The sequence below is a fragment of the Odocoileus virginianus genome, chromosome 5 (genome assembly GCF_023699985.2).
Source record: "Odocoileus virginianus isolate 20LAN1187 ecotype Illinois chromosome 5, Ovbor_1.2, whole genome shotgun sequence".
In the NCBI taxonomy this organism is placed as follows: domain Eukaryota; kingdom Metazoa; phylum Chordata; class Mammalia; order Artiodactyla; family Cervidae; genus Odocoileus; species Odocoileus virginianus.
In genome coordinates, this window is record NC_069678.1 from 49,493,552 (window position 1) to 49,505,873 (window position 12,322).

The 12,322-nt window shown below is 39.7% G+C and overlaps 1 protein-coding gene across 2 annotated transcripts in view; it reads right to left on the minus strand.

Moving 5' to 3' along the window:
* AK5 (adenylate kinase 5) overlaps positions 1-12,322 on the minus strand; it is a 260,255-nt gene that overhangs the window by 114,757 nt on the left and 133,176 nt on the right. For both annotated transcript variants that reach the window (XM_070467898.1, XM_070467897.1), the window contains exons 7-8: positions 10,979-11,069; positions 2,899-2,975 (exon numbers count right to left, since the gene is read on the minus strand). In XM_070467898.1, the coding sequence (XP_070323999.1) occupies positions 2,899-2,975; positions 10,979-11,069 (168 nt within the window). The remainder of the gene's footprint in view (positions 1-2,898; positions 2,976-10,978; positions 11,070-12,322) is intronic.

A 12,322-nucleotide genomic window follows, 5' to 3' on the forward strand; every position in this document is an offset into this window, starting at 1 on the left:
ACAGTGTCAAGAAGTGGAGATGATTTATAGTCATGGTCAGCAATCTGCGCTGCTGCTCTAAGCCACTTTAGTCGTGACCGACTCTGTGCCAACCCATAGACAGCAGCCCACCAGGCTCCTCCGTCCACAGGATGCTCCAGGCAAGAATACTGGAGTGGGTTGCCATTTTCTTCTCCACAGCAACCTATGGCCACAGGCCAAATCCACTCTGCTGACTGTCAACAGCATCTTCGTTAAGAATGGGCTTTACATTTTTGGATAGTCAAAATAAATCACAAGAAAATACTGGAGTTCACATTTCAGTGACCATAAATAAAGCTTTCCTGGAACAGAGCTACACTTGTGTCTAAGTGCAGTGTGGCTGCTTCTGCACGACCGCCACAGGAGTGGATCAGAGGCAGCAAAGGTCAAGAAAGACAATGATAAAGCGCTAACTGGAATCAGCAATAGATTCTCAGTGACCTTGATAATGGCCTTATTTGGAATGTGAAAGCATAAACTAGCTTTTGGTGCCAGACTGACCATAGTTTGATTCCTGACTCTCCTGCTTGTTAGCTGTGTGGTCTTGGGAAGTCATTTAAGCTCTCTGAGTTTTAGTTTAACAGAGCTACCTTCTTAAGTCATTGTAAAGATTAACAATGATGTAGGTAAACCATAAAACACAGCATCTGACTTATTGGAGGGACTCAGAAAAGGCAAGCACCCGATTTATGGACTCTGTTGCCCCTCCCCCCCAAACTGCCTATTAGGTAATGCCTTTTCACTTTTAATATTTTATTTTTGTCTTTAGTATTTTGTGTTCTCTATGTTTTACATTATATGCCAAGTCTTTGCTCAAATCTCACCTCTTTAATGAGGCCATCCTAGTTAATATTGGCTCTCCTAGTTAATACTGGGATCTGTCCTACTTCAGCATTCCTAACCTTCCTACCTTGTTCAATTTTTTTTTTTCTTCTCATAGCACATATCAATCTAGGATATTAGATTGTTGTTATTTATTGTTGTTGTTTATTACAATAAACAACATGTTTATTGTATACTATCTTCCCCACCTAGATGGATGCTCCTTGTCTGTTTTATACAATTAGATATTCCAAGTGCTGAAATAGTACCCAGCACATAGTAGATGCTCTATTAGTATTTGCTAAATGAAAAAAAGAATAGGTGAGGGGTTTTTTTTTTTTTCCTGTTCAGGACACAATGTGCTCCTTCAATCTGGGGACTTGTCTTTTTTCATCTCTGTAAAATTCTCAACCATTATCTGTTAACGTGAGGCCCTACTCCCTCCATGCTGTCCTTCTGGAGCTCCTTTTAGACCATGTTGCTCAATCATTCCATCCTCAGTGTCTCCCAAGTTCTTTCTTTGACAAGAACTCTCGTTTAGCTCTCTGTTTTATTCTAAGGAAATTTCCTCAGCTTTATCATTCTCTCTTTTTAGCTGTGTCTAGTCTACTCTTCAACTTGTTCATTGAATTTTTATTGCAATGACAATATTTTTTGGTGCCTAGAATTTCTATTTCTTCCTCATTATTCCTTCTTGCCTCTTGCTTTCCATTCTTTCCTGTACTTGTTTCAAGACGTCTAATCTTCCCTTTATCTCTTTGGATATTTTAAATATTCCTGATTAAGATTTCTTTCAGATTTTTCTGTTCTGTCTAGTCCTTGGGGTGTGAACCCTTCATTTGTTAAATCAGCTGGATTTCATGCTATGGTTCATTTCTTGGTGTTCTATAATTTTAGGTGGTGAGCTCACCTTTTATCGTGGTTGTTTGGCATTTGCCTCTGCTGAGGTCTTAATAGTTAGCAACTGAAAAAGCTCCAAAAATTCGTCACTGAATGGCCTGTCTTTGGAGACTGAGGATGGCGGGTTGCAGGGTGCAGGTTTAGGGAAACTGCCTTGAGTTCACAAGCTCCACTGTGAAACTATTTGTGTAACCACATGCAAATTACTCTTGGAGTCTTAATTCTCTTATCTATGCAATAAAAATAATAATTCCTATTTCCTAGAGATGTTGTGAGGAATTAGTGAGATAATCAAGTTAAGGAACTTAGCCCAATGTTTAGTATGTATGAAGTGCTTAATAAATGTTAAAAGATATTTCAAATACTTGTCAATATCTTCTCCTTGCTTTGTGATGTAAGGGAAGAAACTTAATGCTTGTGAAAATAGCTTCTGAATACATATGCAAAACAGAGAAACAGCCACTACATTTGTACACTGGTCAGATCTATTTCATTAATTTGTGACATGTGTTAGTTGGAAATGGGGGAAAAATCCAGGAGAACATGCCCACTTGGCTTTCAGCCACTGCAGAAGAGCATTGATGAGAGGGGGATCTTGTAGATGCTTTTTAAAAAATAAGGCCTAATTAGAGAGTGGGATCACTTGCCAACTATTTTGGATCATTAAAACAGAGCAGGAAGAAGAGTTCTTCTGCTGAGAAAAAAATGATCCAGATAAATTTCTTATCCAAATAGAAAATATATGTGACTTCTTGGCTGTGTTGTCCTTGGTCAGCAGTCCCTTTTAAAGGTTAGAAAAAGAAAGCAGTGCCCTGAGTCTCTAAGCAGTGGTTAGTAAATACTGGGCTAATTATTGGGAAGAATGAGACACAGGCAAATTCTTGGGCAAGAGAACCTCATGTAGCCTTACTTCTAGCTCATGTAGCTTTTGACCACAGATCTTCCCTTAATTAATTGCCACTTTGAATCTGTGGATAAAGGAGAGTTAGAGGGTCAAAGTTAATGAATAAAAGCTGTATGATTTATCATGGAACAGATTATTAGGTATCTGTAATCATTTCACAGAATGATTTGTAATTCTAATTTTCATGAAACATTTATAAAGACCAAAATTAAAAACATTTAAATAGACAAATACTTTTAGATTTTAATTACCTGATCTTCATAATCAGATCCTGTATCAATGATCTCTCCAGTGTCCAACATCATTGAAGGATCAAGGTCACTTGAACCTAAGATTAGGAAAACAAATGTTACCTGATGGATGGAGGTTGTCTGTGCATGTTTCTAAAGTAAACTATCTCCCACGAGGTTTCCATATTATCCTTGTGATTATATTAAATTCTCCAATATTTTTAACTCTTCCCATCTGCCAGGCACTGTCTGGTCTGCAGATGGAAAATGCAGATGTAACTGGGCAGGATCCTACAGGCCTTCTCAAGACAGACCCTTCCTCTATATCCTCTGCTCTGGCTTCTCTCTGAAGTACCTAAATAATAATATCGGATGCACATTTCCTGAGTTGTTTCACAGATGCTAAAACCACCACCAAATGGAAGAAGTTAATTACTTGATGATTGTGAGCATGTAGCCCCCAGACCTACTGTTGCCTAAGGATTGATAATATTTAACCCCTGTAACATCACTCAGTTACTTCACCATCAACCAGAGAACTGGGCATGAGTTGATTACATATGCTGGGATGCCCCTCCCTCATCTGGACTTTAGAAACACTTGGCTGAAACCCATAGAGGAGTTTGGCTTTTTGAGCACTAACTGTCCTGAACTCCTTGTTTATCACCTTGCAATAAACATGGCACTTTCCTTCACCACAAACCAGTGTCAGTAGATTAGCTTTACTGCATTTGGGGGAGTGGACCCAAGTTTGGTTTGATAACACAGATATCTAGACACTGTCTCTACCCTTAAGAAGACAATGATCTTGTGGAGGAGATTAATTTGACAACAGCAAGGTTCAGAAACCAAACGGAAAAAGCTACTAATTCTGACTAGTAGTGGAGGAGGTGATGGAAGTAGGATTCTTCCTTCACAAGGAACTAGTTTGTGAGCCCAAACTATGAGGGTGAATAAGGGTTGTCCAGGAGGAGAAGTGGTCTAGAAGTGTGCAACAGCGACTGAGGAGGAAGGAACAGGAGCAAAATACAGTGGGAGTAGAACAAAGGGTTCCCGAAAAAGAAGGGCTGAGTTTGCTCACTTCATGAGAAGCTGATAAGCTTTTCTTACAGCCTTTGGGTCACATTAGTCCCTGAAAGTAGGAAAAATCAGGTTAACTTAACCTGTTAACACAGAGTTTCTACCCCTAGGTACTACAGGTTACACTGAATTACTTACCCATTAATTCCCAAGGCTTACACTTAGACCAGTAATTTTCATAATGCGGCTCCTGAAGCACAATTGAGTCATCATCCTCATCTAACAAGGCTTTCCTGCTGGGCAATCTATATTACCTAGCTAGCCAGAAAGACAAAATTCAGTGCTGCCCATGAAATGCTATGCCCCTGTGAAGAAACCAACCACTCTGCTTCACTGTAAACTTGCCCTTGCAAAAAACTCTTGTTCAGAACATGCAATGAGTAATGTTAAATGAAGATGAACTTCTTAAAAAAAAATGTCAAGCGTTTCACACACTTCTCAGATATAGACCTCTCCCAGAGATGCTACTTCCATATTTTCTTTTAGAAAAAGAACCAAGGTAAGTCCCCACACAGTCTTTCCTCATTTCTTCTTCTCTTCTCATCATCACCCCTGCTGTTCACAAAACTGACTGAGTACTAGCCCATCACCAAATCAACTAAATGCTAAACAGCAACACCACAGTTTATTATGCTTGTAATTTAAAAAATTTTAAGTACAATAAAGATTTTCAGAATGAAGAAGGTTGACCCATCAAATCATTTTGGAAAACAACTGTAGAGCTGCCACATATAGTTGAATAAATATGTGCTCCCCAATTCGTGGTGATACCCTTGGCAACATGAGTGTTAAAAGTGCCTGTAGGGGTGATATGGAAACTTTAATTTTATATATAATTTTTACATAGAAGATGTAATTTTCCTATATTTTTTCTTTAAGCATTTTTCAAATAAAAGTTTTGTAAGGTGTATCTTAGGGCCAAACTACTTGATGTCTCAGGGTCCAGCTGGAAGACCAATTTGCACTTAATTGTTGGGAGGCAGTAAAGAGGTCAGAAGTAAAATAGGATCTTCTGATAGGATCATAGACATTCTAAAATTTAATATTTCATAGAATCCTACTCTGTCACTTTAGAAAAGAGGAAAACGAGCTCTGGAGAAGTTACATAGCTTGGCCAAGGTCATGCAAAAAGTGAGTGAGATCGAAGACAGGTCACAGCTCCCATTTCTAACACAGGCTACTAACTCCAAGTTGTAAGCAGACACAATCCAAAAGGTTTTGTATACATGATCTTCTATTAAAGTGCTCTACAGGGGAGGACCTGGAGGAGTGTGCTGTCTCTTCTATATTCTGAGAAAATAGGAACAGTGAATGACTGATGATGAGATGGGTCACTGAGTGGCTGCAGGAATGGAAGAATGGAAAGTGGAATAAAGGGGTGTCTCTCCAGCCCATGAAAGTCAAGGTGGCTGCTACCAACAGCTTTGTTAAAGGCAATGCCAACTTTAATTAGCTTTTGTTACTTCTACAACATGGATATGATTCACCACTGACTAGTGAAAGTGGTGATAGGTACTCAGATGATACCCTCCCCTTAGACTTTAAAGTGGTTCCTTTGAAATGAGCAACATGACCTGAACACAGAGGCTCACTGAATATATAGCTGCTTCAGTTCCTGTGTCCTACTTATTTAATTAGAAACTGTTCTTTTAGTTGTTTTAATAAACTACAGCATGAAGGGGTCTTAAACAGCCCAGTCAACAGAGATGTTAATATTTGAAAATGGAACAAGGTTATTAGAAAACTAGCTTCATTGATGGGAGGATGAAGAGGTCTTTGTTTAAAAAATAAATGACTCCTGCTCATAAGGAAGAAAAGATTGGTTTTCCTAATAAAATGTTTTTAACAGAAATGTTACTGTGTCATCAAGGGATGGAATTCTTGATGTGTCGTTGCTCTTGGAAACAGAACTAATAGATCATAGAAGGCAATAGACAGAGGATATCATTATCTATTCAGATAATGATTGAATAGCGCTCATTTTCTTTTGCTACTGGTTGGTTGGTTTGCTGAAATGATACCTTTAATAATAGTTTAAGGCTTGACATACAAAATAGGGCAGTAAATATAACCATATGTACACATTTTGCATCTTTCACTGGACAATTTAACACATAAAACAACTACAATGATCTTAATACTCAAAAAAGAGAGCAAAATCAGGACATTTTGTAAAAGTGATAGTATGGCTTTCTTTTCCCCATAATTCGAATTTCTCAATTTCTTTTCAGATTTAAAAATATCCTTTCCATAGATAACAGACAAAGGTGTGAGCTGAAATAGAACCCCCCAGGTTCATTCACTGTCACTAGTTTTAGATGTAGAATGGTCTTCGGAAATGTTGTCTCCTTAAATTTAATTGGGAAGATGATACATTGGCTGCAGAGGTACTGGAAGGCTAAACATACTGTGTTCTGGGACAATGGTAAAGATTTCCCTCTTAGTGGATCTTCAATCTGAAGTTTTGGGAAGACTCTCCTCTCATTTTGAGTACCAAATAGAGGAAACCTCCTGCAAGACTGGGATTCCTGGGCAGTGATGGGAATCTGTAGATAAAAGTTCCTCTAACACTTCTCTGAAAGCCAAAGAATTGATGCTTTTGAATTTTGTTGCTGAAGATTCTTGAGACTCCCTTGAACAGCAAAGAGATCATAGCAGTCAATCCTAAAGGAAATCAACCCTGAATATTCATTGGAAGGGCTGATGCTGAAGCTGAAGCGCCAATACTTTGACCACCTGATGGGAAGAACTGGCTCATTGGAAAAGACCCTGATGCTGGGAAAGATTGAAAGGCAGGAGGAGAAGGGGGCGACAAATGATGAGATGGTTGGATGGCATACCAATTCAAGGGACATGAGTTAGAGCAAACTCTGGGAGATGGTGAAGGACAGGAAAGCCTGGTGTGCTGCAGTCCATGGGGTTGTAAAGAGTCAGACATGACTGAACAACTGAACAACAACAATGAAAAGATGAGGTATGTTAACTAGTTGGACTGTAGTAATCATTTCATGAATCAAATCATCACATGTATATATATATATGTATATACAATTTTTTACTTAAAAAATTTAAAGCAATTGAAAATCATTCACACTTCATCATTGGAAGTGATATGGGAGCTATGGAGCAGCTGAGATTAAATAGAGAGAGGATTCAGAGAGAAGGAAAGAGCCAAAGCACAAGACCCAGGGGCTGATGAGTCACATAGCAGAGCCCACGGATGTGATTTCTTTAATTGACTGAGTCACTGATGTTTACCAGCTGGGAGATTTTACCTACTGGTGCAGGCTTCTGATTCCTCCAGAATGAGAGAAGGATCCAGCAACACTGGTCAATTCTTTAATGGTAACAACAGTCTGTCTATCAGATCTAATCCCTTGAATATATCTGTCATTTCCACTGTATAATTGTAAGGGATTTGATTTAGGTCATACCTGAATGGTCTAGTGGTTTTCCCTACTTTCTTCAATTTAAGTCTGAATTTGGCAATCAGGAGTTCATGATCTGAGCCACAGTCAGCTCCCAGTCTTGTTTTTGCTGACTGAATAGAGCTTCTCCATCTTTGGCTGCAAAGAATATAATCAATATGATTTCTGTGTTGACCATCTGGTGATGTCCTTGTGTAGAGTCTTCTCTTGTGTTTTTGGAAGGGGGTGTCTGCTATGACCAGTGCATCTCTTGCCAAAACTCTATTAGCCTTTGCCCTGCTTCATTCTGTACTCCAAGGCCAAATTTGCCTGTTACTCCAGGTATTTCTTGACTTCCTACTTTTGCATTCCAGTCCCCTATAATGAAAAGGACATCTTTTTTGGGTGTTAGTTCTAGAAGGTCTTGTAGGTCTTCATAGAACTTTTCAACTTCAGCTTCTCCAGCATTACTGGTTGGAGCATAGACTTGGATTAATGTGATAATGAATGGTTTGCTTTGGAAATGAACAGAGATCATTCTGTTGTTTTTGAGATTATATCCAAGTACTGCATTTCAGACTCTTTTGTTGACAATGATGGCTACTCCATTTCTTCGAAAGGATTCTTGCCCATAGTAGTAGATATAATGGTCATCTGAGTTAAATTCACCCATTCCAGTCCATTTTAGTTCACTGATTCCTAAAATGTTGATATTCACTCTTGCCATCTGTTTGACCACCTCCTGTTTGCCGTCTCCAATTTGCCTTGATTCATGGACCTAATATTCTAGGTTCCTATGCAATATTGCTCTTTACAGCATTGGACTTTACTTCCATCACCAGTGACATCCACAGCTGGGTGGTGTTGTTGCTTTGGCTCCGTCTCTTCCTTCTTTCTGGAGTTATTTCCCACTGATCTCCAGTAGCATACTGGGCACCTATCAACCTGGGGAGTTCATCTTTCAGTGTCCTATCTTTTTGCCTTTTCATACTGTTCATGAGGTTCTCAAAGCAAGAATACTGAAGCGATTTGCATTCCCTTCTCCAGTGGACCATGTTTTGTCAGAACTCTCCACCATGACCCATCCATTTGGGTGGCCCTACACAGCGTGGCTCATAGTTTCATTGAGTTAGACAAGGCTGTGGTCCATGTGATCAGTTTGGTTAGTTTTCTGTGATTGTGGTTTTCGCTCTGTCTGCCCTCTGATGGAGAAGGATAAGAGGCTTATGGAAGCTTCCTGATGGGACAGACTGACTGAGGGGGAAATTGGGTCTTATTCAGAATAAGAATAAGAATTCCAGATGGGTGGGGCCATGCTCAGTTAATATTTAATCCAAAGCTATGGTATTTCCAGTAGTCATGTATGGATGTGAGAGTTGGACTATAAAGAAAGCTGAGCACCAAAGAATTGATGCTTCTGAACTGTGGTGTTGGAGAAGACTCTTGAGAGTCCCTTGGACTGCAAGGAGATCCAACCAGTCCATCCTAAAGGAAATCAGTCCTGAATATTCATTGGAAGGACTGATGCTGAAGCTGAAATTCCAATACTTTGGCCACCTGATATGAAGAACAGACTCATTGGAAAAGACCCTGATATTGGAAAAGATTGAAGAGGGGAGGAGAAGGGGACAGAGGATGAGATGGTTGGATGGCATCATCGACTCAATGGACATGGGTTTGAATAAACTCCAGGAGTTGGTGATGGATAGAGAGGCCTGGCATGCTGCAGTCCATGGGGTGGCAAAAAGTCAGACATGACTGAGTGACTGAACTGAACTGAACTGAACAATAGTCTGGGGCTGTGAAGTGGCAGCCTCTGGGAAGGAGAGGTTTATTTCCAGTTTACCACAGGCTCTCCTGGGACCACTTCATTCACCAGGGCTATGACAGATAGAAGGGGTTTACTCTAAGGCTGGAGTAGAGGTCTTGTACATTTTCAGGGGCCTTGGGAATGGAGGGGGGTTGGGGAGTGTGGCTGTGAACACAGACCTCTCTGTTCATAAGCTCAGAGCTGTAGGAAGGCAGGCGGGGCCCTTGGAAACCCCTGCTATGGGCCAGGCACTGTGCACTCTACCAAGGGGACCCGAAGAGGATGAAGACAGAATTTACTGAATGTACTTTAGACAGCATAGCTACATCACCGTAGGATGAGGCCACTTTGGAGAAATGCTACTTGAGAGTCATAAAGTGCTGAAAGTTCTAAAGAAGGGGCAGTTTAAATTTTCTCCTCTGCTTTGCTGTTTGGAAACTGAAGGTATCTATCACATAGATATTTGTTGTGAGAGGTCTAAAAGGAATGTTATAAATTAAATATTAACTTAAAAACACAGGTGTCAAGACTTCCCTAGTAGTCCAGTGGTTAAAACTCTGTTCTTCAGTGTAGAGAGCTTGGGTTCAATCCCTGGTGGGAGAACTACCCCTAAGGGTGGTCAAACAAAACAAAACAAACAAAAAACATAGGTATATAACTTTTTCTTGAAGCAGTGGTACTCTTGTTTACATGATCTGACATGCTTCTCAATATTCCTTCTTTCCTGTAACAGCCTATCTTTCTGTAAATATCACTGGAAAATCAGGCAGAAGAGTTTATATCAGTTATCTGTGCTCTGTGGGTTTGCCCAGAAAGACTACTGCCTTGTCTTTTAAAAAAATTCTTTCTTAAAACCTGTTCTTAGTGGGCTTCAAATACAGCTTAAAATTTTAGGTGTTTAGCCTTTTTTTTTTTTTTTACAGCCCAAAACTTTTGGTCTTTATTTACTGAGGCTGTAACTGAGAAGAAAAGTCAGGACTGACACAAAGATTTGAGAGTCATCTACATAGAAGTGATGGTTGAAACCATGAGGGACAATGAGTTGATGCAGAGAAAGTGTATAAGAGAGTGAGAAAAGGGTCAAGGATGGAACTGTGAGTACTGACTACTTGAGCGGATATACAGTGTCAAACTTCTAGATATAGAAAGAAAAGGGGCAGGGCTACAACAGGGGCTGTGGGTTGGAATGGGGGCATCTATCAGACCCAAGGGGAGGATTTTTCCCTGGTTCAGGAGAGACATATATGTGTTAGGGCATCCTGGAGCAGTTGTAACTTTTATTGTGCTCAAGTTATGGGTTAGATCAATTTTTAAAAATTATAGCAGCATAGAAGTAGTGAAGTGTTAGTTGCTTAGACACGTCCAACTCTGCAACGCCCTGGACTGTAGCCTGCCAGGATCCTCTGTCCATGGAATTCTCTAGGCAAAAAATACTGGAGTGGGTTGCCCTTTCCTTCTCCAGGGGATTTTCCCACCCATGTCTCCTGTATTTAGGACAGATTCTTTACCATCTGAGCCTCTAGGGAAATCCGATAGTAACATAGATCCTATGCTATATTGTGACTACCTGCTAATTTGCCTGTGCAATGACTGGAAGACTGGCAGTAACCATAAGAACCAGATATATGGCTCTTTTCTATGCTGTTTTGTACCTTTATTTTTAAGCCAGAAGGTATAAAGCTCTGAGGACAGCATCATCCTCACAACCTTACAGCAGTATGTTGAGCTCCAGCGTTACTACAAAGCCCCAGACACTTGGCAGGGGATCAGGGTGTACTGTAGCCCAAAGGACACGGTGACTTACCTGCTGCAGCCTCTTTGTTTGGAAATAACTTGCTGTCAACTGCCATGCTGATGTCATAGAATACCTCATCCTCGTCCCGGTCGGCATCAAACTGGGAGAAATCAAGAAAGACAAGTTGAGAGCATGAGAATACATAAATCAATTCAGTCCAAAATATAATGAGCATGCATCAGATAACTCTATCTCTAATGAAGGATGATAACAGGAATTAAAGTCCTTGAGTTTTTAATCAGATACTTAGAGGATTTTTCAAGTCCAGACCTCATATCAAACAGAAAGGGGTGTTAAGAGAGTAAGTGCACAGTCACTTATGGTTAAGAAAAATGGGTATAATTTTCTTAATTTCTAAAACAAGCTTTGGAAAAATTCATAACTTGTGCCTTTCTGATTCTTAGTTTTGTTTTGAAATACCCCCCATCCTCCTTCATGAAAATATTTCTAATCAACAGGGGGAATAGATTTTCCCATTTGTTGCTACAAAAAGGAAAAAGAACCCTCAAACAAATTTTAGCTACTATACAAATATAGATGCTATTCTATAGGTATAGTCAATAGACACTATAGGTTTAGATGTAACAAAAATTATAGATTTAAATCTTGAACCGTTCTCTAAAATTTACAAAATTTTAAATATTAAATGTGGCTACATTTTAAAATCCTCTATTTCCCAAGTTGTTCAATGGTTTTTAGAAATACACTTTAGTCTCTTTAGTTTTTTGAATTACAATTGACATACAATAAATTGCACATATTTAAACTGTACAAAATGATAAGCTTTGACATCTGTGCACACCTGTGAAACCATCATAAAAATCAAAATAGTGAGCATCTCCATCACTCCCTAAAGTTTCCTTGTGCCTCTTGAGAATCCTTTCCTTCTGCCCCCTCATCAGATAATCACTGATATGTTTTCTGCAACTAGAGATTACTTTGCATCTTCTAGAATTTCAAGTAAAAGGAATAGCACAACATTTATTTTGAGATTTTATCAAGCTCACTCCTTTTCATTGCTCAGTAGTATTTCATTGTATGGATATATAATTTATTCCATCCTAGACGTCTTTTGGGAGAAGGACATGGTAACCCATTTCAATACTCTTGCCTGGAAAATCCCATGGACGGAGGGGCCCGGTAGGCTACAGTCCATGGGGTAGCGAAGAGTCGGACACAACTGAGCGACTTCCCTTTCACTTTTTACTTTCATGCATTGGAGAAGGAAATGACAATCCACTCCAGTGTTCTTGCCTGGAGAATCCCAGGGACAGAGGAGCCTGGTGGGCTGCTGTTTATGGGGTCACACAGAGTCGGACACGACTGAAGCGACTTAGCAGAAGCAGCAGCAGA